General features: G+C 44.6%; 1 protein-coding gene across 1 annotated transcript in view; it reads right to left on the bottom strand.

Moving 5' to 3' along the window:
* LOC137380421 (collagen alpha-1(VII) chain-like) overlaps positions 1-26,243 on the bottom strand; it is a 177,709-nt gene that overhangs the window by 49,691 nt on the left and 101,775 nt on the right. Inside the window, exons 12-18 of the mRNA XM_068052349.1 lie at positions 21,783-21,929; positions 14,368-14,484; positions 13,287-13,439; positions 10,349-10,480; positions 7,268-7,411; positions 3,282-3,404; positions 646-789 (exon numbers count right to left, since the gene is read on the bottom strand). Coding sequence (XP_067908450.1) covers positions 646-789; positions 3,282-3,404; positions 7,268-7,411; positions 10,349-10,480; positions 13,287-13,439; positions 14,368-14,484; positions 21,783-21,929 — 960 coding nt within the window. The remainder of the gene's footprint in view (positions 1-645; positions 790-3,281; positions 3,405-7,267; positions 7,412-10,348; positions 10,481-13,286; positions 13,440-14,367; positions 14,485-21,782; positions 21,930-26,243) is intronic.

Below are 26,243 nucleotides of genomic sequence, written 5' to 3'. Positions count from 1 at the left end.
TTCCAGAATAACAAAAGTTCCGTTCAAACATACACAGACTTTCACATCACCGTCCCTTGCTGCCGCAGTTGATAAAACAACAGCTTCTGCAAGGGCGCGAATGGGGGTGAAGCAACATTTGCACACAGCAAGAAATGTCAGAAAGTCAGACCATCGGGGGAAAGGGGATGTTAGGGGTAAGGGGGACCAGCCGAGTGGGGGGAGAGGGTTGTTGTGGGAGCCGGGGGAAGGGGGTGGGTTGGGATCATAGTTTCAGGTCGAAGGTCGGCTTTGCTTTGTATGAAAATATGAATCACTGATGACAGACAGTTGTCGGGATCGGGGACACTCTACCTGAAAAGGTGGTGGAAGCTGATTCCATAAATGATTTTAGGAGTGACTTGGGCAGGTTCTTGAACATTGAGTAATTTACAGGGTTACACACAAAAAGTTGGAGTGTGGGACGAAGCATCACTTTTCATCCACAGGCCAGCACATGCACAATGGGCCAAACGGTCTCCTGCTGTGCAGGAAGTGTCTATAATTTCCATGATAACATCTCCACAACACACGACGACCAATTTCTACCCACAGGAGCTCTCCAGCTCTGCAAACTCAGCCATGATGTACCAACATACAGATAATGAAAGCGGGTCTGACACTTACCAGTCCTCACAGTGACCATGACGGGAGGTCCCTGTCTGTTCCCTACCATTGCTGAAACTGAAATGACGTACACCCTATTTGGTTGCAAGCCTTCAACGTCGAACGTGTTAACAGAGCTGCTCAGCACTCTGCTCTCCTCCGTTCCTAATTTAAGCAAAGAGAACTTAAATGAAAGATGGAGTTGTGTCAATGGCAAAGAAAGACTTGCATTTGTAATAGTATCTTTCACCACCGCAGGGTATCCCCACAGCACTTCGCAGTCAATAAGTTACTCGGGATTATAGTCTCAGAATTAAGGGTCGGAGATGAGGAGAAATTCATTCACTCAGAGGGTTGTGAATCTTTGGAATTCTCTACCCCAGAGGGTCGTGCATGACCAGTTGTTGAGTATGTTCAAGACTGAGATCAACAGAGTTTTGGACACTGAAGGAATCAGGGGGTATGTGGATTGGGCGGGAAAGTAGAGTTGAGGTCAAAGATCAGCCATGATCTTACTGAATGGCGGAGCAAGCTCGAGGGGTCAGATGGCCTACTCCTGCTCCTATTTCTTACATTTTGAAGTATAGTCGTTGTTTGTTAGATAAACAGAGCAGCAGTGAGGTAAATGATGACTTTTTCTTTATTTGTTTGCGAAGGTGGTGCTGGGCTTTCATCTTGAACGACTAGTTTACTGGGCCACTTCAGAAGGCACTGGGATCAACCACATGTGGGGCAGGAGGGGGACAGACCGGGATGGGATGCCACATTTCCTTTTCTGAAGGACATTAATGAATCTATTGGGTTTTTTAAAAATGTGTTCGTCTTGGCCATTGAGCTCTCAATCATCGAGTTGCTACTCCAATTATCATACATTATCATACAGTTGAGTTAAGAGAGAGAGATTTGTTGGAAGGGGACCTTTCCCCTCATTAAGCAAATGTCATGGGATCTCTAAAATAAAAGCAACATGCTGCAGATGCTGGAAATCTGAAATAAAAGCAGAAAATGCCCGGAAATACTCAGCAGGTCAGGCAGCATCTGTGGAGAGAGAAACAGAGTTAATGTTTCAGGTTCTGATGAAAGGTCACAGACCTGAACCGTTAACTCTGTCTCTCCCTCCACAGATGCTGCCTGACCTGCTGAGTATTTCCAGCATTTTCTGTTTTTATGTCGTGGGACGGATGAATGGTAGCACAGTTTCATGCATCGACTAAAAGGCGGCACCCTTCATCAATGCAGCACTCCTGAAGTGGAGCGCAGATCAATAACTTATCTCGCAACAACTCCTGTCTACGCATCACCCCTGTGCTCACATTGGCTTCCGGTCCCCACCATTTTAAAATTCTCATCCTTGTATTCAAATCCCTCCATGCCTTCGCTCTTCCTATCTTTGTAATCTCCTCCAACCCTACAACCGTCCGTGATATCTGTGTTCCTTTATTTCTGGCCCCTTTCACACCGCACTTTAATCGCTCCACCATTGGTAGCTGTGCCTTCAATTGCCTAGGAATCAATACCTTAACAACAACAACTTATGTTTATTTAGCACCTTTAATGTAATAAAATGTCCCAGGACGCTTCACAGGAGCATTATAAAACAAAATTAGACACCAAGCTGCATAAGGCAATATTAAGACAGATGGCCAAAAGCTTGGTCAAAGAGGTAGGTTTTAAGGAGTGTCTTATAGAAAAAAAAGCGAGGTAGAGAGGCGGAGAGAGTCAGGGAGGAAATTGCAGAGCTTAGGGCCCAAGCAGCTGAAGGAACAGCAATAATGGTGGAGTGATTAAAATCAGGGTGCTCAAGAGGTCAGAATTGGATGAGCACAGATATCTCAGAGGTTTGTGGAGCTGGGGGAGATTACAGAGATAGGGAGGGGCGAGGCTATGGACAGATTTGAAAGCAGGGATGAGAATTTTAAATTTTACAAGCAAGACATGACTAGCACAAATTAATTGGGCCGAATGGCCTGTTTTTGTGCTGTATCTTCTAAGTAAAATAGCAGAAATAAAACTTGGATCAGCTTGACACGCTTTAAAAATGTACAGCGCAGCAGCAGATAAATTCAGGAGAAGCAGCAGGAAGTAATCGATAGCAATCATTTTTTAATCACAAAATTCCCCCAGGAAGACTATCTCCCATTCTGAAAGAAAGACGTACATTTATAAAGCATCTTTCATAGCTTCAGGATGCCCCAAAGCACTTTACAACCAATGAAATACTTCTTGAAATGTGGTGACTGTTGGAATGTAGAAGCTGTGGCAGCCAATTTGCACACAGCAAGCTCACAAACAGCAATGAGTGATAACTAGATCATTTGTTTTAGTGATGTTGGTTGAGCAATAAATATTGGCCAGGGCACCAGGGAAAACTCTTCTTCAAAGTAGTGCCATGAGACCCACCTAACAGGGTAGACAGGGCCTCGGATTAATGTCTGACCCGAAAGATGGCACCGCCGACAGTGCAGCACTCCCTCAGTACTGACACTTAGGAGTGTCACCAACTGAGCCACAGCTGCCAAGTGAAATCAGGAAGATGGCACTTCCATCAAACAAGCAACAAGTTGCATTCGCAAGGTGCCTTTAAACATTCCTGAGGCCCGTTGCAGAGGCAGGGATGCTGGAAGAGTTTAAAACAGATTAAAGAGCAGGGGACCTACCGTCAGCACGCTTCCAAGTGACCTTGTACGCCGTAGCCCGGGGCACGCCCCTCCATGTTATCCGGATTAAGGTATTCCGTGCCTCCAGAGAGCGGAGCTCCGTCACATGCCCAATAGTTGTATCTGACGTTGCACGGAGTGGAGAAGAAAGGAAAGGAGATAAATGAAAGATTTGGTTACTGAGCAAGTCTGATCTTTAACTAGAATGTTACTAGGGATGATGGACTTCAGTTATGTCTTGGCAGGAAGAATGAAGAGAGCCAATACAAGCCAAATGTATCACTTTAAAGAAGGGGCAAAAACAGAGAGTCCTGGGAGTTTTAGTGCACAAATCTTTGAAGATGGCAGGACAAGTTAATAAAGCAGTTAATAAAACATACGCTAATCCTATATAAAACACTTGTGTTGTTCCCCACTGGGGTAGTGTGTCCAATTCTGGGCACCACACTTTAGAAGGAATGCGGAAGTTTTGGAGAGGGTGCAGAAGAGATTTGCGAGAATGGTTCTAGGGGTGAGGGATTACAGTTACACTGACAGACTGGAGAAGATAGGGTTGTTTGCCTTACAGCAGTGAAGGTTAAGGCGAGATTTAATTGAGGTGTTCAAAAAAAGAATTTTGACAGAGTATATAAGGAGAAAATGTTTCCACTGGCGCGATGGTTGGTAACTGGAGGACACTGATTTAAGATTAAGTTGGCAAAAGAGGCAGAAATGAGTTCAGAAAATGTTCTGTTACACAGCAGGTTGTTGTGATCTGGAACGCGCAGCCTAAAAGGGCGGTGGAAGCAGATTCAATAATAACTTTCAAAAGGAGAACTGGATAAATATTTGGCAGGAGCAAACTTTCAGGGCTATAGGGAAAGAGCAAGTGAATAGGCCTATTTGGATAACTTTCAAAACCCAACACAGGCACAATGGGCTGAATGGCCTCCTTCTGTGCTGTACAATTCTATGATTAATCCACAGTCACGACAATTATTGTGGACCCCTGTTATATTCACCCCAAACAATTAACAATGCCTTCTTAAAAAGCCCTGAGGATGTCTGATGAATGCATACTAGCAGAACATTATTAGCCTCAATATTAATTGGGTCCGAACTTCATACTATAATATTCCCATGCTGCCATTAACAGTGTAATAAGTTATAAACACTTTGCAATATTTGACCCTCAGTTTATTTAATCAGAGCCCCCAGTGCCTGTGGAGCTGTACTGTACTCCGCCCGGCAAGACTCAAAACCTTGAGAAGGGCAGAGAATTGATTTACAGCATATAAAATGTTGCTCAATCAGCATCTGAAAGGCTAACATTTTGGATTTGGATGAAGAAATACAAACAGAATGTTCATGCATCTCTTTTCTTCCAGACTGCCAGCTGATTTTGTGCAGTGTCAGGTTTCTGCTGTTGGAGAGAACGCGATAATGTAATTTGCTCACAGAGGACCTCTGGTGGTACATCAGTATTATAGGAAGAGACAGACCTTGACACTTAAGTTGTTGGGGAAGGGCGGGTGTATCCTTAAATCCAATAGCGCACTATTATGGACTCCAAGCGTCCAGTGCACTAGACTCATGCGACGGAAGATACAGGGAAGAAGACCGTCCTAGATACGTCCTTCAGCCTCACTGAAATAAATCCTACAAGTTGCGGGTACCAATCAAACCACACTGCAGCTTGCTGGTCAAGATTTATTTTTTATTATTTTTATTTTAGAGATACAGCACTGAAACAGGCCCTTCGGCCCACCGAGTCTGTGCCGACCAACAACCACCCATTGAACTAACCCTACAGTAATCCCATATTCCCTATCACCTACCTACACTAGGGGCAATTTACAATGGCCAATTTACCTATCACCTACAAGTCTTTGGCTGTGGGAGGACACCGGAGCACCCGGCAGAAACCCACACGGTCACATGGAGAACTTGCAAACTCCACACAGGCAGTACCCAGAATTGAACCCGGGTCGCTGGAGCTGTGAGGCAGCGGTGCTAACCACTGCGCCACTGTGCCGCCCCTAGTTTAGAAGTTGTGGAGATTAATCTGGCGGGGGGGGGGGTGGGAGTCGGTGGGGGGGGGGGGGGAGGGTAGGGGGACAGGAGGAGGCAAACAAGAGTGGTGGGGGTGTGGGGAAAGCACAGGAAGGCATCAGTGCGCAATATTAATCTGGACTCTTCTTAGCTGTGCAGTGAGGCAGGCTAAAAACAGACATAACAGACATACCTTAGGCAGCTTCCTGCAGTCCCTTTAAGGACCACTGGTTAGGCCGCTACAGAGCCTGGGAACACGAGTCGGAGATTGTGCAATACAACACAAGCTCGGACTAGTTTTAACACACTTCCAGATAACGGATATAGGGCCTTCAATATTGGAATGGGGCCTAGGCTCAAAAAGAAAAAGCCCTGGCGAATCTAGAGGTGGCCCAAAACCCTGTACAAACCGGTCGCAGGCCTTCAACCAGCGAATTTCGTCAATGTTGCAGCCATTCTACTCCTGTAAAAATGATGCAATGATTTAGACCTCGTGTTCCCATGGCTGAAATTCCTCATCTTGATAGATCTTTTCTCCCCGCAGCCCATGCAGTTGGTGTTGAGATTACAGGGCTTCTGACCACTCAAGCCTGCTCGTCACTTTGAGGTGAGTTTAATCAGCTCTCAGCTGAACACACTGAAGGAAGGGAGGTTCCAGATTTGAAGAGGAGTGGCAGAGATGGTGGTAGATTGGATAGACATGGTGAAGCAGTGCCCATTCAGACAGACATGAAGAGCCATTGCCTGCTTCATGTCAGATGACTACGGACTGTCACTACTGCCAGTCTGCAAGAAACATGGACATTCCACCTTCCTGACTGAGCAGAGATTATTTGGAGAGCTCAATGTCCTTGATGTATTGAGTATCTATCGGGTTTTATTGCAAAATATGAACGAGGTACTTCAAACAGCTTGGCAAACACTGCTCAGTTCCTGCAATTTCCTGTTTACTTCACACACCATCAGACATCATAGTCATTTTATTAACATCTGCAGGATGAAATGCTGAGGGAACCATGCCAGGACTCAATGCCAAGCCCTGCTGGTCCCCAGTTAAACTGACTGAACAACCTAACCTTACTCCAGACTGCAGGACCATGTGTCACTGCTAGTTTCCTAACTATGACAAGAAATGCAAATACACTGAAACCAACTTGGCCATTTAGTGGAGCCAGTGAATTTGCTCATTGAGTTACACCATCCAGAACAAACCAGTCTGCCTGATCGACACCCCATCCACGAGCTTAAATGTCCACTCCCTCCACCACTGGTGCACTGTGGCTGCAGCATGTACTATCCATAGGTTGCAATGCAGCAACTCGCCAAGGCTCCTTCAGCAGTATCCCCCCGCCCCCCGCAAACCCACGATTTCCATCACCCAAAAGGACAAGGGCAGCAGGTACAATGGAACATCATCACCTCCCAACACACACAGTATCCTGACTTGGACACATATCGGCGTTCCTTCATTGTCACTGATGTCTAAATCCTGGAATTCCCTACCACACTGATTGCTTATGAAAGATGCCCACCACCAATCTTGCCCCGAGGACCTGCGATGGGCAATAAATACAGGCCTTCCCAGCAACGCTCACATCCCGTGAATGAAGTTTTAAAAATTCACTGTCAATTTTTTGGCCTACCAATGTGTTTCTGCATTAGAGACAGGCATTTCTTGGCTCCTCACAAGTAATCACGCATTCAAACACAGTGAGCATGCAGGAAGGGGGAACAGCAAGTCGGACACTGTGTTTACAGTTTGTTTCTAATGGTTTTCAAGCTGCTTTACACGAGCTCAGCAGATTTCTGACCAAGTGGGCTCTGTGGCATGTCCCAGTAGCACAGGGTTTCCAGGGTTAGTCTCTTTCTGTTTAAGGAAGAGAATCTAGGATGGTGCGTTTGTGACTGAGGAAGAGTAAGCTCAGAGTTAGCACAATGCTAGTGTCATCTCTTACCTGCTCGGGCAATGATGCTGACAGGATTTCCTTCTCTGCTTCCAGAAAGCGGTGACACTTTGATGTAGTACGTTCCGCCTTGTTGCACACGCTCAATGTCAAATGAGGTTGTATCATGTGACACAATTCTGGTAATCTCATAACCTGAATAGGAAAATAACAAGTTATACAAGTGGTGTTCCTAGATATCTTTAATCTTGAGTGCAACAAGTTGCTGAGGTACAGTTTCAGGGTGCCAAACAATCTCTGGTACCTTCATGTGTGCGACTGGTGTAAGCAACGACTGTCTGCAGAGGTTATTCAGCTATTTACAGTTAGTGCCACGTCCAATTCTCTCCTACACCCAATATACTTACCGACAAGGTTACTCAATCTTTAATAACCATCCATCAGGAGGTGAATGGCCATTGTCCTGCCCGTGATTATTGTATTGTTTGGATTGCAGAAGAACTGGTCAATACTAGAGCCAGGCTAGTTATAGATTATTTGAAGCGGTATAGACAAAACAATGTGGAGGACTGTAAAAGGCTTGAGAGGGGCACGGGCAGGTATGTGGAATGGGCAGACAATGTGGCAGATACAATTTAATATGGAGACGTGTGAGATGATACATAGAATTACATAGTATAGAAACAGGCCATTCAACCTAACCCATCCATGCTGGTGTTTATGATCCATGCAAGCCTCCTCCTATCCGTTGTCATCTAACTCTATCAGCATAACTCTCTATTCCCCTCCCTCTCATATGCTTATCCAACTTCCCTTTAAATGCAGCTATACAAATTACCTCAACTGCACCTTGTGGTTGTGTGTTCACATTCTCACCACTCTCTGGGTAAAGAAATTTCTTCTGAATTCCCTATTGGTGACTATCTTATATTGATGGCCTCAAATTCTGCTCCTCCCCACAAGTGGAAACATTCTCTCTATGTTTACCTGATCAAAACCTTCACAATTTTAATTAAAGACCTCTAATTCGCCAATTCTCAGCCTTCCCTTTTTAAGAGAAAAGATCCCCAGCCTGTTAATCCTTTTCTGATAGGAATAACCTCTCAGTTCTGGTATCATCCTTGTCAATCTTTTCTGCACTCTCTCCACCGCCTCTATATACTGTTTATAATATGGTGACCAGAACTGCACACAGTACTCTAAGGGTGGTCTAACCAAGGTCTGATACAAGTTTAACAAAACTTCCCTACTTTTCAATTGTATCCATCTAGAAAAATATCCTAATGCTTGGTTCGTTATAAAAAAAATAGTTTTATTGGCCTGCATCACTACTTTTAATGGTTGTGGGAATTTTAGGAGCAAAAAGGACTGTGAGCGTTCATTCACTGGAAGGACACTGAAGGGTATGAATGAGCAGAGAGACCTTTACACAGGGGGTAGTTGGAGTATGGAATGCTTTGCCGCAGAGTGTGGTTGAGACAGAGAATTATACCCATTATGGAAAAAGTGGATAAATATTTGAAGTAGAGGATGATAAAGGATTATGGGGAGAGGGCAGTACAGTGAGATTACTTTTAGATTGCTCTAAGAGCCAGCATAGATGTGATGGGCCAAATGGCCTCACTCTGTGCTGGAACTTTCTATGGTTCCATGTTTTGTATCTGACACTTGATGTAATGTATTAGTGTATACGGGTGAAGGAGATGGTGCAGAGGTACCTAGATACTATTAACGTACATGTAGAAACTAACCTCATGGCTTCAGATGATGCTACCAAGGGGCAGCATGTAGATGATGAAGTGGGGGTGGGAGGAAGGCCAAGGATGGAAACCTGGGGAAATTAAAATCCAATCAGGTAGAGAGAATATTTGTATATTTGGCATAAGGTGAACTCTCAGATATGTGGCTGCCACAAATGAAATTCTCAAACCTTGTATTGCCCCCATGTTGGAAGTCATCACAGCACAGTGGCGCAGTGGTTAGCACTGCAGCCTCACAGCTCCAGCGACCCGGGTTCAATTCCGGGTACTGCCTGTGTGGAGTTTGCAAGGTCTCCCTGTGTCTGCGTGGGTTTCCTCCGGGTGCTCCGGTTTCCTCCCACAAGCCAAAAGACTTGCAGGTTGGTAGGTAAATTGGCCATTATAAATTGCCCCTAGTATAGGTAGGTGGTAGGGAAATATAGGGACAGGTGGGGATGTGGTAGGAATATGGGATTAGTGTAGGATTAGTATAAATGGGTGGTTGATGGTCGGCACAGACTCGGTGGGCTGAAGGGCCTGTTTCAGTGCTGTATCTCGAAACTAAACATATATTCTGGAGATCCATACTACAGGTTTCATTACATTGCACCGATACCATCTTATTTACTCTATCAGTGTTACTTTGTCTGCTCTACTGATATAACTTTGTCTGCTCTGCCAATATAAATATATCTTCTCTACCAATATTATTTTGTAGGCCCTACCAATATAACTTTGTCTGCTCTACCAATATTATTTTGTCTGCTCTGCCAATATAAATATATCTTCTCTACCAATATTATTTTGACTGCTCTACCAATGCAACTTTGTCTGCTCTACTAATATAACTTTGGCTGGTCTACCAATATAACTTTGTCCGGTCTACCAATATTATTTTGTCTACTCTACCAATATAACATTGTTTGGTCTACCAATATAGCTATATCTTCTCTACCAATACTATTTTGTAGGCTCTACCAATACAACTTTGTCTGCTCTACCAATACAACTTTGTCTGCTCTACCAATATTATTGTGTGTGCTGTAACAGTGTTATTTTGTCTGTTTTACCAATATTATTTTGTTTGTTTTACCCATTTTTTTTCTGTTCTACTCATGTCATTTTGCCTGCTTTACCAAACTTATTTTGTTTGTTTTACCAGTGTTATTTTTTCTGCACTACTACTGTTATTTTGCCTGCTCCTCCAATATTATCTGTCATACCAATATTACTTTGCTTTACCAATATTATTTTGTCTGCTCTACCTGTGTTATTTTGTCTACTTTACGCAATATAACGTCTGCTGTGCTTCCAGTGTTATTTGTCCGCCGACCAGTGTTATTTTATGTACACCACAATGATATTATTCTTCCAGCCAGCCTTCGAAGCATACCTTTATGATCTCTCCAGATGATTTTATATGCGGTTGCTCCGGACACTCCAGTCCAGCTGATCAGAATCCGGTTGCCTGTTGTTTCAACTGTTCTCAGATTTGCAACAGAGTCCAATGGGATTTCTTTTTCCACTAATCACAGAATAGAAAGACACAATACAAAAAATTACCAAATGCGCCCCTCCCTCCCTTTCTAACAAGAGCTTAGCCTCCATGTAATCATCTCAATGACTGTCCGATCCATCTGCCACAGGCCAACCTAGCAGCATATGTGTTTTGTATGGGACGTGGACAGAACATTGATCCAGATGTATTTATTTTTTTAATATTTAGAGATACAGCACTGAAACAGGCCCTTCGGCCCACCGAGTCTGTGCCGACCATCAACCACCCATTTATACTAATCCTACACTAATTCCATATTCCTACCACATCCCCGCCTTTCCCTATATTTCCCTACCACCTACCTATACTAGGGGCAATTTATAATGGCCAATTCACCTACCAACCTGCAAGTCTTTTGGCTTGTGGGAGGAGACCGGAGCACCCGGAGGAAACCCACGCAGACACAGGGAGAACTTGCAAACTCCACACAGGCAGAACCCGGAATTGAACCTAGGTCACTGGAGCTGTGAGGCTGCGGTGCTAACCACTGCGCCAGTGTGCCGCCCATGTGTCGGAAGGCACATGGGAATGGCCAGTTTAAATACAACACATACCAACTGATGGCAGCAAAGAGTCAGTGTGACCCAGTGTTCTGTAATCTCCGCTTCCGCCCTCAAGTGTGGCTCAGTTGGTCACACTCTCACCTCTAAGTCAGAAGGCTATGGGTTTAAGTCCCATTCCAGAGAGTTAGGCACAAAAATCTAGGCTAACACTTCAATCCAGTTCTGAGGGAGTGCTAAGCTGCCAGAGGTGCTGTCTTTCGAAGAGATGTTTAAACTGAGGCCCTGTATGCCCTCCCAGCTGAATGTAAAAGATCCCACGGCAATATGCGAAGATGAGTGGAGGACTTCTCCCTGGTATCTTGGTCATGATCACATTGCTGTTTGTGGGAGCTTGCTCTGCACAAATTGGCTGCCATTTTCTTACACTACAACAGTGACTACATTTCAAAATTACTTCAGTGGCCGTGAAGTCCTTTGGGACTCCTAAGGTTGTGAAAGATGCAATATGAATACGATTTTTTCTTTCTTTCTCAAAATATGTACAGCAATGACACCAGCAACACAGCAAGTATTAGACAGATCCATTTGAATACACGTTCCTTCCCCCACAAAACAGACAATGACAATTTTATCCTGCTCTCCCTCTGTGCTGCAATACGAGTCCGAATGAATAAATTCATGAAATTTAGCACACTTCTTTTTTTATTTTTTATTTATTTAGAGATACAGCACTGAAACAGGCCCTTTGGCCCACCGAGTCTGTGCCGACCAACAACCACCCATTTATACTAGCCCTACAGTAATCCCATATTCCCTACCAACTACCTACACTAGGGACAATTTACAATGGCCAATTTACCTATCGCCTGCAAGTCTTTGGCGTTGGGAGGAAACCGGAGCAACCGGCGAAAACCCACGCGGTCACAGGGAGAACTTGCAAACTCCGCACAGGCAGTACCCAGAATCGAACCCGGGTCCCTGGAGCTGTGAGGCTGCGGTGCTAACCACTGCGCCACTGTGCCACCCATCACTGCGGGACTGATGGTTCTGTTTCCTCCTTTTCTCAGATCAGCCAGTTATTAAAAGCTCCTCGTCATTCCACACCCTCGCTCAAAACCTCAAGGACCCATTTTCGCACCCAATGTCAGATGCAATGAGACAGCAGCAGACAAGATGGTAGAAGTCAGATATTTGCTTGTACCTGTAGCTTCAGTGCTAATATGCTCAAGATCGCTTATTCATGCAGTATGTCACTAGTGTTGGAAAAGGGTAGCCTTTCACTATAAAAAACAAGATTTTGAAGTATCTGTGGCCATAAGAGCACAGAATTCCACATCCTTTGATCAGGGTTCCAATAATTAGCTATCTGGCCAACAGTCCAGAGATAAGAAGCTCCACAACTCCCCCTCATAACTCCTGTCATCATAGCACCCTCCCCAAACCCAAGATATAACCCATTACTTACAGGACCTCATCTAAAATAAAGACTCCTCCCTCTACAAGTGACATGCAAGGAGCTGTTTTGGTTTTGGGTATACCTCATGTATACACAGGAATGCCTCCAATAGTCACCATGGCAACAGGGATAGGTCCAAAGGGTGACAGTGCGTGACTTCAGAGGTACGAGACATCGCCTCCAGAGGCAGGTTCACTCCTTGCTCTCAGAGGAGAAGTGCTGCAGACGGTAAAAGTAACAGGCCAGCTCTAGCAGGGCAACTGTTCACTGTTCATCATTCTTCCTCGACAAGGAGTTAGCTGAGGTCGCAGAACACCGCCCTAAACTAGGAGGGTGTTGCTTGCATTGCTGGGCTGTAGGGACATCCTCTGATAGACACTTGTAGCCCTAACATGGGCCAGTGCTTGCATGGAGTGTATAGTAGGGGATTGAGCATCAGAACATAAGAAATTGGAGCAGGATACAACCATATGGCCCCCTCCAGCCTGCTCAGCTATTCAACAGGATCACAGCTGATCTTTGACCTCAGCTCCACTTTTTCACCCTATCCCTTGAGTCCCTGAGACCAAAAATCTATCAACGTCATTCTTGAATATACTCATCAATTGAGCATCCACAGCTCTCTGGAGTAGAGAATTCCAAAGATTCACAACCCTCTGAGTGAAGAAATTTCTCCTCATTTCAGTCCTAAGTGGTCTAACCTGAGACTATGACCCCCACTTCTAGACTTTCCAGCCAAGGGAGCAGCATCTCTCCATCTACCCTGCCAAGCCCTCTCAAACCCCACGTTTCATGTGTTTCTTTCTGGATGTACCTGTCTTTGACATAGTCGCTGGGGTTGCAACTTCCCTGCCATTGTACAGAGTGTAGAGAGTTATGGCATATTCGGTGCCAGGAGAAAGGTTGGTAATGTCGTAGCTGTTGGTGGTGGCGGACAGCACAGCTTTGTGAGATTGAGTCTGTTCCTCTGTGAAAAGAAATTTTTCTTTTAATTTACCGGTACGGATTCACAAAGGGAGTAACAAACCAGCATTTGCGATCCAGATCTTCACTTCACATTATCATTCCTTGAAGAATTCTGAGCAGTTTGGGATGGGGGATGGTAGTGTTGGGGAATAAGATACTTTCCCATTTCAGACCTAGTATCATTGTTGGGTGAAAGGGCCTTTGTGTGAGTTAGGATCACAAATAGAAAGACATTGGCTATTGTAAGTACAGGCCAGCATGCAAGCATGGGTGACAATCAGAAGCTGCATTCAGTCTCCATAGGCAACGGCCATTCAGACTTTTAGGGGACAAATTTTAAATCCCCTGGGTGGATGGGAGGGGGGGGGTTAAAAATAAAAAATTGGGCAACTCAACCCCAGTTTTAGTGGAGATAGTTTGGGGGCCGGGACTCTCAGGAGGCAGGTTGGTCAATAAAATACTTTAAAGGACATTGCGGACCTCCAGTTTAACATAATTTATATTCTTAACATCTGCAGGATGTGTTTCCCAGGCCACGTGAAACCCAGCAGCTGAAGTGGGGGCCAGATCCAACAGGTAAATGCCTTTACTGCACTGTTTATGGGCCAGAAGAAGCAGGTGAGTATCCCCACACCCCCTCGCTGGACAAACAAGCTACCTCTATAAATCCCACTCCTCGATCTGTCTGACCTCCTCCCAGTCGCTTAACCCCATCGCCAATAGCTGCTGATTACGTACCGATGCCAGATTTCCGGCTGCGGCCTGTTACTGCAGGCCTACCTACCCATCAGTCTGGCTGTCTGCAGCCGGGAAACAGAGAAGTGAAAAAGAGAAATCAGGTCCTGGCCACTAAACATGCCCCCCCCCCCCCACCCCGCAGCCTTCCTGCCTCCCTGCTATCATCAGCACTATAGTTTGAAAGGTTTTACCTGTGGCTTTCCTCCACTCTATCCTGTAGCCGCTGGCATCAGTCTGGAGGTTCCATGTCACACGGACAGCAGTCAGACTAATCGTGAGTGTCCTTAAACTCAGCCCTCCTGCCACATCTCAGGGGGAACAAAAGAAACCCTTACAGCTGGGTCACACAAGTGTGGTAAAACATGAATAACATTCGGCGCACCTTGTACATCGGCTCCCAAAACCTTCAAACCCATAAAACAAAAGCAAAATACTGCAGATGCAAGAAATCTGAAATATAAACAGAAAATGCTGGAAATACTCAGCAGGACGGACAGCGTCTGTGAAGAGCAAAACCGAGTTAACATTTCAGGGCATTTACGTTCCTGTCTGTGACCATCTGGAATACAGTATTGCTCTCCTTATTGAAGGATGCAAATGCGTTGGAAGCAGTTCAGAGAAGGTTTACTAGACTAATACCTGGAATGGGCAGGTTGTCTGACGAGGAAAGGTTGGACAGGCTGGGCTTGTATCCACTGGTGTTTAGAAGAGTAAGAAGTGACTTGACTGAAACATATAAGATCCTGAGGGGTCTTGACAGGGTGAAGGTGGAAAGGATGTTTCCCCGTGTAAAAGAATCTAGAACTAGGGGTCGCCCATTTAAGACAGAGATGAGGTGAAATTTTTTCTCTCAGAGGGTCGTGAGTCTTTGGAACTCTCTTCCTCAAGAGGTGGTGGAAGTTGAGTCTTTGAATACTTTCAAGGCAGAGGTAGATAGATTCTTGATAAGCAAGGGGGTGAAAGGTTATCGGGGGGATGGCAGGAATGTGGAATTGAAGTTACAATCAGATCAGCCATGATCTTGCTGAATGGCGGAGCAGGCTCAAGAGGCCGAGTGGCCTACTCCTGCTCCTAACTCGGATGTTCGTGTTCTGATGAACGATTCCTATTCCATTTATTCTTATTAACTCAAATTCCAAAGGACCAAAGTCTATGTCATTCCCTTCAATTCTGTAGAATTCCAATGGATCAAGCATATCCCTGGGTCAAAATCCTGGATCTCCCTCCCTAACAGCACTGTGAGTGTACCTTCACCCAATGGACCGCAGCGGTGCAAGAGGGCGGCTCACCACCACTTCCTCAATGGCAACTAAGGCTGAACAATAAATGCTGGCTATTCCATGAATGAATAATGAAAAAAAAATCACTTGCATTGATAGAATTTCAATGACTCAAACCCCTTCCCATTTACTTTTACTGTGTAGAAATCTAATGGATCAAACCCCATCCATTTTCCCTTCACCTGTAGCAGAGCACATCGGGAGAGAGGATTTATTAAGAGCGCGGGAACCATGGGCAGAGAGACAGCAGCAGAGCACATCTCTACATCTCCAACTGCAGAGCACACGAACGGAAAGAAAAATCGAGGAGAGCAGGTAAGTGATTAGCTGGTGAGTATTTTGCATTTCGCTCTTATCTAAACTTGGGAATTTCAATTGGGGTAATTTTTAAATATTAAGGAGTTATAATAAATAACAAATGAGTAGCTGGTGAGTACTATCTTATCCCAGGATAGAGAGAGAGTGAGCAAGAGTTCACTGGGAAACAGCAAGATCAGAGTGGGGCATAAAGAACTACAAACAGTCTGAGAGGGGAGAGAGATGGGAACCTTTGCAAGGAGTCAGAGGAGGGGGGATCAAAGATAAGAACAAAAGACAGTAAGGGGAATAAGAAAAGTGATAGGCAGAGAAATCAAGGACCAGAATCAAACAGGGCCACAGTGAAAAATAGTGGGACGGGGACAAGTACTGTTAAAAAGACAAGCCTTAAGGCTTTGTGCCTTAACGCACAGAGCATTCGCAATAAATTGGAAGAATTAATCGCACAAATAGATGTAAACGGGTATGATATAGTCGGGATTACGGAGACATGGCTGCAAGGTGACCAGAGATGGGAAATGAACATCCAGGTATAGTCAGTATTTATGAAGGACAGACAAAAAGCAAAAGGCGGTGGAGTTGCATTGCTGGTTAAAGAGGAAATTAACTCAATAGTGAGGAAAGATATTAGCTCTGACGATATGGAATTTGTATGGGTAGAGCTGAGAAACACTAAGGGGCAAAAAAACATTAGTGGGGGTTGTATATAGACCCCCAAACTGTAGTGGTGATGTTGGGAATGGTACTAAACAGGAAATTAGAGACGCATGCGATAAAGGAACATCTGTAATTATGGGTGACTTCAATCTGCATATAGATTGGGCAAATCAAATTAGTCACAATACCGTAGAGGAGGAATTCTTGGAGTGTATACGGGATGGTTTTCTGGACCAATACGTTGAGAAACCAACTAGAGAACAGGTCATCCTAGACTGGGTATTGTGTAATGAGAGAAGAATAATTGACAATCTAGTGGTGCGAGACCCCTTGGGGATGAGTGACCATAATATGATAGAATTCTTCATCAAGATGGACAGTGACATAGTTGATTCTGAGACTAGGGTCCTGAATCTTAGTAAAGGAAACTACGAAGGTATGAGGCACGTGTTGGTTATGACGGATTGGGAAACGTTACTTAAAGGGATGACGGTGGATAGGCAAGGCAAACATTTAAAGAGCGCATGGATTAACTGCAACAATTGTTTATCCCTGTCTGGCGCTAAAGAAAAACAGGGAAGGTAGCCAAACCATGGCTTACAACGGAAATTAGAGATAGCATTAGATCCAAGGAAGAGGCATATAAATACACCAGAAAAAACAACAGACCTGAGGATTGAGAGCAGTTTAGAATTTAGCAAAGGAGGACCAAGGGATTGATTAAGAAGGGGAAAATAGAGTACAAGAGCAAGCTTGCGCGAAACATAAAAACTGACTGTAAAAGTTTCTATAGGTATGTGAAGAGAAAAAGTTTGGTGACGACAAATGTAGGTCCCTTACAGTCAGAAACAGGGAAATTTATTACGTAACATTATTGGTTAAAGAATCAATAGCATCTGTGAAGAGGGATTATATGTTAAATGAATCGTCAAATGAGGCCATATGGGTGGAGCTCAGAAATAAAAGGGGCAGCCACAATACTAGGAGTGTACTATAGACCCCCAAGAGAGATAGAAGAACAAATATGAAGGCAAATTTCTGAGTGCAAAAACAATGGGACAATATTGGTTGGGGATTTCAACTACCCTAATATCAATTGGGATACAAACAGTGTGAGGGCACAGAGGGGACAAAATTCTTGAACTGCGTTCAAGAGAACTTTTTCAGCCAGCACGTAACAAGCCCAATGAAAGGGGGCGCAATTCTAGATTTACTCTTCAGTAATGAAGCTGGGCAAGTGGATGAAGTAGCAGTGCATGACCTTTTTGGAGATAGTGACCATAGCACAATTAGTTTTAGCATTATTATGGAAAAGGACAAAGATTGAACAGGAGTAAAAGTTCTATACTGGGGGAGGGCAAATTTTACGAAGCTGAGAGGTGATGTGGTGAAAGTGGACTGGATACAGCTACTTGAAGGAAACTCAGTAGTAAACCAGTGGGAGGCATTCAAAAGCGAGATTCTACAGGCACAGTGTAGGCATGTCTCCACAAAGAAAAATGGTGGACTGCCAAATCTAGAGCCCCCTGGTTATCTAGAAGCTTACAGGTTAAGAAAAAAAAAGCTTATAACAGTTGCAAAAAACTTAATACTTTAGAAAGCCTAGAGGAGTGTAGACAGTGCAGGGGTGACGTAAAAAAGGAAATTAGGAAAGCAAAGAAATATTGGCAGGTAAAATCAAGCAATACCCAAACATGTTTTATCATTACCTTAAGAGCAAGAGGATAACTAAGGAAAGGGTAGGGCCTATCAGAGATGCGTGGATGCAGAAGATATGGGCAGGGCTCTTAATGAGTATATTGTCTCTGTCTTCACAAAGGAGAGGGATGATGCAGACATTGTAGTTAAAGAGGAGTGTGAAATATTGGATACAATAGCATAATGAGAAAGGAAGTACCAGAGAATCTGACACCCTTGAAAGTGGATAAATCACCAGGGCCGGATGGATTGTATCCCAGGTTGTTAAAGGAAGCTAGGGAGGAAATAGCAGATGCTCTGAGGATCATCTTCAAATCCTCACTAGATACGTGCGAGGTACCAGAGGACTGGAGGTCTGCAAACTTTGTACCATTGTTTAAAAAGGGTGCGACGGATAGGCCAAATAATTATGGGCGGGTCAGTCTGACCTCGATGGTGAGCAAGTTATTAGAATCAATTCTGAAAGATAGGATAAACTGTCACTTAGAAAGGCATGAATTAATCAGGGATAGTCAGTATGGATTTGTTAAGGGAAGGTTGTGTCTTATTAACGTAATTGAATTTTTTGAGGAAGCAACAAGGAGGTTTGATGAGGATAGTGCAGTGGATGTGTTCTATATGGACTTCAGTAAGGCATTTGACAAGGTGCCACATGGCAGGCTGGTCAGAAAAGTAAAAGTCCATGGGATACAGGGGAATGTGGCGAGTTGGATCCAAAATTGGCTCAGTGACAGGAAACAAAGGGTAGTGATCGACGGATGTTTTTGCGAATGGAAAGCGGTTTCCAGTGGCGTTCCACAGGGTTCAGTGTTGGGTCCCTTGCTGTTTGTGGTATATATTAATTATCTGGACTTAAATGTGGGATGCATGATTGGGAAATTTGCAGATGACAAAAAATTGGTCATGTAGTTGATAATGAAGAGGATAGCTGTAGACTCCAGAATGATATCAATGGTTTGGTTGAGTGGGCGGAAAAGTGGCAAATGAAATTCAATCCGGAGAAGTGTGAGGTAATGCATTTGGGGAGGGCAAACAAAGCAAGGGAATACACAATAAACAGGAGGATATTGAGAGGGGGAGAGGAAGTGAGAGACCTTGGAGTGCATGTCCACAGGTCCCTGAAGGTGGCAGGACAGGTAGATAGAGTGGTGAAGAAGGTATATGGAATGCTTTCCTTTATTGGCTGAGGTATAGAATTCAAAAGCAGGGAGGTAATGCTGGAACTGCATAAAACGCTGGTTAGGCCACAGCTAGAGTATTGCTTACAGTTCTGGTCACCACATTACAGGAAGGACATAATTGCTCTGGAGAGAGTACAGAGGAAATTTACAAGAATGTTGCCAGGGCTAGAATTTTACAGCTATGAGGAAAGATTGGATAGACTAGGGTTGTTTTCCTTAGGACAGAGGAGGCTGAGGGATAATCTAATTGAGGTGTACAAAATTATGAGGGCCCTAGATAGAGTAGACAGGAAGGACCTGTTTCCCCTAGCAGAGAGGTCAATTACAAGGGGGCACATATTTAAGGTGATTGGTAGAAGGATTAGAGGGGACATGAGGAAAAACCTTTTCACCCAGAGGGTGGTGTCTGGAAATCACTGCCTGGATCGGTGGTGGAGGCAGAAACCCTCAACTCATTAAAAGGTATCTGCACCTGAAGTGCCGTAACCTGCAAGACTACAGACCAGGTGCTAGAAGGTGGGATTAGATCGGGCAGCTGGTTTGTTCAGCTGGCGCAGAGACGATGGACTGAATGGCCTCTTTCTGTGCTGTAACTTTTCTATGGCTCTATCTCCATTGTACAGAATTCCCTAAGCCCATCCCATTCCGTCACATGCAGCTTTACCTCTGTGCAATATACATGGTTATTTTGGGGGCACTCTTCATGGGTCGTTGTTAAGATTGAATTCCTAAGCGAATGATGAAATGGCTTTTGTGATGTCTGCACTGCAGTTTCTGATCTTTTATTGTGCTCGAAGCAGACCATGTTTTTTGGCAGAGCAGCTATCTGTTAGTCAGGATTCATATGCAGTAACAGGGCAAAGATTAAAATAAAAAGTTTTTGCGGTTACTTTGAAAGGAAATTGAGTGCCCAAGAGCTTGGGAAGCATTTAGATGAATTAGTTACAGATAGCAAAATACCTCAAGGGTAAGTTCACAAGCTGTCCGGACTGAGCAGAAACCCGTGTTTAATATTACAGTTAAAGGGGTCGTGTTGCCTTGAGAGGCTGAAGCTTCACAGGTTTTAGTTCAATACTGTAAGCTTCTGAGCACCCTGGCCTGATTTTAACTCTGGGCAGGTGAGCTAGAAGCTTGCCTCTTCCAGGCCTGGTCAGACTCTTCCTGGTGACGTCCTCCACCTCTGTAAGGAAATCTGCCCTGACATCTGTCCTAAACTTGTCTTTCACATCCCTAAACTCTACGCAAAAGGTCTTGCTGAAATAATTACATCAGTACATTTTTCACACTGTGAAAACAAAAACACATCTTTATAAACAGGTTAACTCCCTTTGTCTCCAGTCCAAACTCTTATTTTCCAGGACCAGACAGTTTGGTGAATGAATGGATTCGCAAGACAAAGTAACATTTCACTCACTTGGCACAGGGCCGAGTCTGGCCTTCCTGACTCCTCTCCAGCATTCCAAGCTTACTCGTAACCCCTTGTAATACCAGTTGTATTTAGTTGTAGTTTTTAATTAATTTGTTCTCCTCTTTTCTCCTCTGAAGATACTGAGTTGGGCCCACAGTTCAGTAGCTACCAGCAGCGGTCCAGTTACCTCATCCCAAACAGTCCTAAGGAGTGAATGCTGCCACACTATTCGACCATGAGCGGCATCACAGCCAAACCTGATCCAGCCCTTGCTTAATATCATTGTTCCACCATGGGTCATTGATCGGAGGCAGAAACCCCTGGCTGAATATTTACCCTCTCCCTGCCCCCACCCCCTGCCCCCACCCCACCTCCCAGCACCCAGGGGTTTGGAGTCAATTCTAGAAATTCCGCTGGTGTCTGTGGGCAAGTGTAAGCAAAATCCGGGCCATCAAATGGAAGCAACAAATAACAGAAGATATCTGAGAGTTCTTGAGCTGGCCCAAAGTCAAATATCTGGAGGTAACTTTCAAGCTGACTTTGATAACTCATTCACAAATCGAGTAACTGCTGATATACACTCATCCTACTTGGCATCGAAGTCAAGCACTTTGTTACATGACAGGTTTTGCACAGGGTTGCCAACCCTCCAGGATTGGCCTGGAGTCTCCAGGAACAGAAGACTAATTTCCAAGTCACCTTTGCAAACAAAATTATGGGGTCATTAAAATAAGGTGGTTTTTTTTCAGTTTTTTGAACACCTCTGTTTATTGGTTACAGAAATATTAGCAATGGGCATGAAGGTTGTTTGAACGACAGTCAAGAATAATCCCATTGGCTTTCCAATTGGCTGGGAAAGCAGGCAACATGAGGACGGATATGTCTGGCAACCAATGGCGACAGTGCAGAGGTGGGGAGTTTGGAGACCGGAGGCCATATGATGAAATCTCCAGGAATATGTCCTAGCAGAATTGGCAACCCCAGCATGACAGAGATGTCAGCTGTTGTTGAGTTTGGGGTCTATGTAGCTTCATTCCACAGACGGTTAAGACTGGTACTGGTACCTGTTTTCACCCTGATATTCGCAGGAGGTCCTTCCATTCTTCCGTATAATGTCGTTATGGTTACAGTATAATCGATGCTTGGTAAAAGGCCCTGGATATGGTAAAATTCAGTGGATGGTTCAAGAGTGACTGTCAGGACATCTCTTCCTAATGAGAAACAGATAAAGCAAAGGTGTTAAAAGTGTCAAACGTATAGAATATCTTTTTTTTAATTCATGCACCGGATGTGGGTATCACTGGTAAGGCCAGCATTTATTGCCCATCCCTAATTGTCCTTGAAATGCTGGTGGTGAGCAACATTCTTGAATACAACTAAGTGGCTTGCTGGGCAATTTCAGAGGTCCACCAAATTGCCGTGGGTCTGGAGTCACAGGTAGGCCAGACTGGGTCCCTCCCTAAAGGGTTTTTGCAACAACCTGGTAGTTTCATAATCACCATTACTAATACAAGCTTTTTATTCCATATATTTAATTAAATTTAAACTCCCCAGTTGCCGTGGTGGCATTTGAACTCACGTCCCTCAACCGTTAGTCTAAGCCTCTGAATTACTAGCCCAGTAACATAACCACTAAGCTACTCTACCCAAACGTTTGACAGAGTTATGCACAAAAGGATGAAAACATAATTGAGAAAATAAAAAGATTTAAATAAAAGTATCATGGGTGGCCCAGTGGAGATGTGCATTCAGTTTGACCCGGCGATGGTGCCCTGATCGCAGCTGTTGCCTTTAGCAACCTTTCCCTGTGCTCAGGAGGTGGGTTTACTGCTTATTGATCGTTATCGAATCATATGAACATATGAATTAGGAGCAGGAGTAGGCCACTCAGCCCCTCCAAAAAAATCATGAAGTGAAAGACAGGATTGTGCTGTGATCACACACCCCATAGAAGTGTGAGGTGATGCATTTTGGGAGGACTAACAAGGCAAAGGAATATACAATGGATGGTAGGACCCTCGGAAGTACAGAAGGTCAGAGGGGCCTTGGTGTACATGTCCATAGATCACTGAAGGCAGCAGGACAGGTAGATTAGGTAGTTAGGAAGGCGTATGGGATATATGCCCTTATTAGCCGAGGCATAGAATATAAGAGCAAGGAGGTTATGATGGAGCTGTATAAAATGCTAGTTAGGCCACAGCTGGAGTACTGTGTGCAGCTCCGGTCGCCACACTATAGGAAGGATGTGATTGCACTGGAGAGGGTGCAGAGGAGATTCACCAGGATGTTGCCTGGGCTGTAACATTTCAGCTATGAAGAGAGACCGGATAGGCTAGGGTTGTTTTCCTTAAAGCAGAGAAGGCTGAGGGGGGACCTGATTGAGGTATACAAAATTATGAGGGGCATAGATAGGGTAGATAGGAAGAAACTTTTTCCCTTAGCGGAGGTGTCAATAATCAGGGGGCATAGATTTAAGGTAAGGGGCAGGAGGTTTAGAGGAAATTTGAGGAAAAAGAATTTTCAACCAGAGGGTGGTTGGAATCTGGAACACACTGCCTGAAGAGGTGGTAGAGGCAGGAACCCTCACAACATTTAAGAAGTATTTAGATGAGCATTTGAAACGCCATAGCATACAAGGCTACGGGCCAAGTGCTGGAAAATGGGATTAGAATAGATACGTGCTTGATGGCCGGCACAGACACGATGGGCCGAATGGCCTGTTTCTGTGCTGCATAACTGTGACTCTATGTTAAAACAGCCTATCCAGTGCTCACCGTCACAAGAACAACATGCATTTATATAGCGCCTTTAATGTAATAAAGCAACTCACAAGAGCGATTATCAAACAAAATTTGACACTGAGCCATGTCAGGGGATATTAGGACAGATGACCATAAATTTGGTCAAAGAGATAGGTTTTAAGGAGCAACTTAATGGAGGAGAGGTAGAGATGATCCCTGGTTTCTTTTCTCTACTGCATATTGTCTTCTTAAACCCCTCTCCCCTGTCTCTTCCACCCAAATCTTCAACAATAAGTGTGAGGAGCTCATGGACTTTTTTGTCACTAAGATTGAGACCATCTGATCAGCTGCCTCTGCCGCATCCCTCCCGTCCACTAGCCCACCTGGCCAAACTTCCTGTAATGCTCCCCCCTGCTCTAGCCCTGAACTCACATTTTTCTCTTCTTTCCTATCTCTCCTCAAGCCTTGTCTGAGCTCATTTTGTCCATCAGACCCAGCTCCTGTTCCCTCAAACCTATTCGGACTAAACTACTCATCATCCAAATTCCCCTCCTGGTCCCCATTATAACTGATATTGTTAATGGTTATCTCACTTCAGGAGTTGTCCTCCGCTTCTTTAAATCTGCCATCATCACCCCTCTCCTCAAAAAACGAACCCTTGATCCCACCACCTGTGCAAACTACCGTCCCATCTCCAACCTCCCTTTCCTCTCCAAAGTCCTTGAACGTGTTGTCACCTCCCAAATCCGTTCCGATCTTTCCTGGAACTCTATGTTTGGATCCCTCCAATCAGGTTTCCGTCCCTGCCACAGTACCGAAACCAGTCATAGCAAAGTCGCAAGTGACATCTTATGCGACTGTGACAAAGGTAAAGTCTCCCTCCTCAACCTTCTCAACCTGTCTGCAGCCTTTGACATGGTTGACCACTCTATCCTCCTCTAACACCGCTCCACTGTTGGCCAGCTGGGTGGGATTGTTCTCACCTGGTTCCATTCTTATCTATCTAATCATAGCCAGAGAATCACCTGCAATGGCTTCTCTTCCTGCTCCCACACAGTGACCTCTGGATCTATCTTTGGCCCCCTCCTATTTCTCATCTACAAGCTTCCCCTCAGTGACATCATCTAAAAGCACAGCGTTAGTTTTCACATGTACGCTGGTGACACTCAGCTCTACCTCACCACCACCTCTCTCGACTCCTCCACTGTTGCTACTGTTTATTCGACTTCCAGTACTGAATGAGCAGGAATTTCTTCCAATTAAATATTAGGAAGACCAAAGCTATTGTTTTCAGTCCCCACTCGAAACCCTAGCTACCAACTTCATCTCTCTCCCTAGCAACAGTCTCAGATTAAGCCAGTCTGTTGGCAACCTTGGTGTCACATTCGACCTTGACATGAGCTTCTGACCTCATATTCGTGCCATCACTAAGACCTCTTATTTCCACCTCCGTAACATCGCCCGACTTCGCCCCTGTCTCCGCTCATCTGCTGCTGAAATCCTCATTTATGCCTTTGTTACCTCTAGACTTGACTATTCCAATGCACTCCTGGCTGGTCTCCCACATTCTACCCTCTGTAAACTTGAGGTCATCCAAAACTTTGCTGCCCATGTCTTAACTCGCACCAAGTCCCGTTCCCCTATCACCTCTGTGCTCACTGACCTACATTGGCTCCCAGTCAAGCTATGTCTTGATTTTAAAATTCTCATTCTTGTTTTCAAATCCTTCCATAGCCTCGCCCATCTTTTTCTCTTTAATCTCCTCCAGCCCCACAACCCTCCAAGGTATCAGCACTCCTCTATTTCTTTCCTCTTGAGCATCCCTGATGTTAATCGTTCCACCATTAATGGCTATGCTTTCAGTTGCCTAGGCCCAAAGCTTTGGAATACCCTCCCTACACCTCTCCACATCGCTTTCCTCCTTTAAAAATCACTCCTTAAAACTTACCTCTTTGAGCAAGCATTTGGTCATCTGAACTAATATCTCCTTTTGTGGCTCAATGTCATATTTTGTTACATAACGCGTTCCTGTGAAGCATCTTGGGATGCTTTATTACATTAAAGGCACTATATAAATACAAGTTGTTGTTGTTGTTGTTGTTGAAGTGCAAAGACTGACCCACATTGTGGAACCGTACCCGAACTAGAAGGGGAAAATTGGCAGGGAAATAGCTACCGTTCAATCCCACCTATGCAACTGACAAGACACAATGAAGAGGGCGGTGATTTGGTTTAACAGAACAAAAGGGTGTGTTTAATGGGAACAAGGGTTCTGTTTTCCTTGTGCAAAGAACCTGAAGCAGCAACATTCCAGTTTTCAAACGCAATGAGGGCCAGAGCTGGCCTTTCTGAAGTTCATGCCAACTCTTAGCTCGTACAGCTTTTCATCAAACAATGAAGCTTTGGTATTCTCTTCGGCTCCCAGTTGCTATTTTTAACTGGAATGTAAGGACTAGAAAGTTCAATGCCTCAGTACATCAAAACCACAAGTAAACAGAAGTATTATTTCCTCTTTGTTTGGACATTTTGGCTGATTTTACGTTCCTCGCAAACATGCAACTTGTTTGATTCCTTGGTGTTTAAAAGAATGTCTTTAACAGGCTGAGTTCAGTCGCAATTTATCCTCCCATCTCCTCCCAATTTTATACCCCTCCTGTCCTGAAAGTGCTGAGTCTGCTTTGGATCCGGTTCCATGGGCACCGGGCACCTTGCCGTACATTGCTCTAATGATATACTTATATAGCCTAGATTGCAAGTTTCGGTTGGCTATTCAACAAAGGAATG

Source organism: Heterodontus francisci, chromosome 19 (assembly GCF_036365525.1).
Source record: "Heterodontus francisci isolate sHetFra1 chromosome 19, sHetFra1.hap1, whole genome shotgun sequence".
In the NCBI taxonomy this organism is placed as follows: domain Eukaryota; kingdom Metazoa; phylum Chordata; class Chondrichthyes; order Heterodontiformes; family Heterodontidae; genus Heterodontus; species Heterodontus francisci.
Note: the sequence above shows the minus strand (reverse complement) of the source record. Positions and strands in the feature narration are given on the sequence as shown.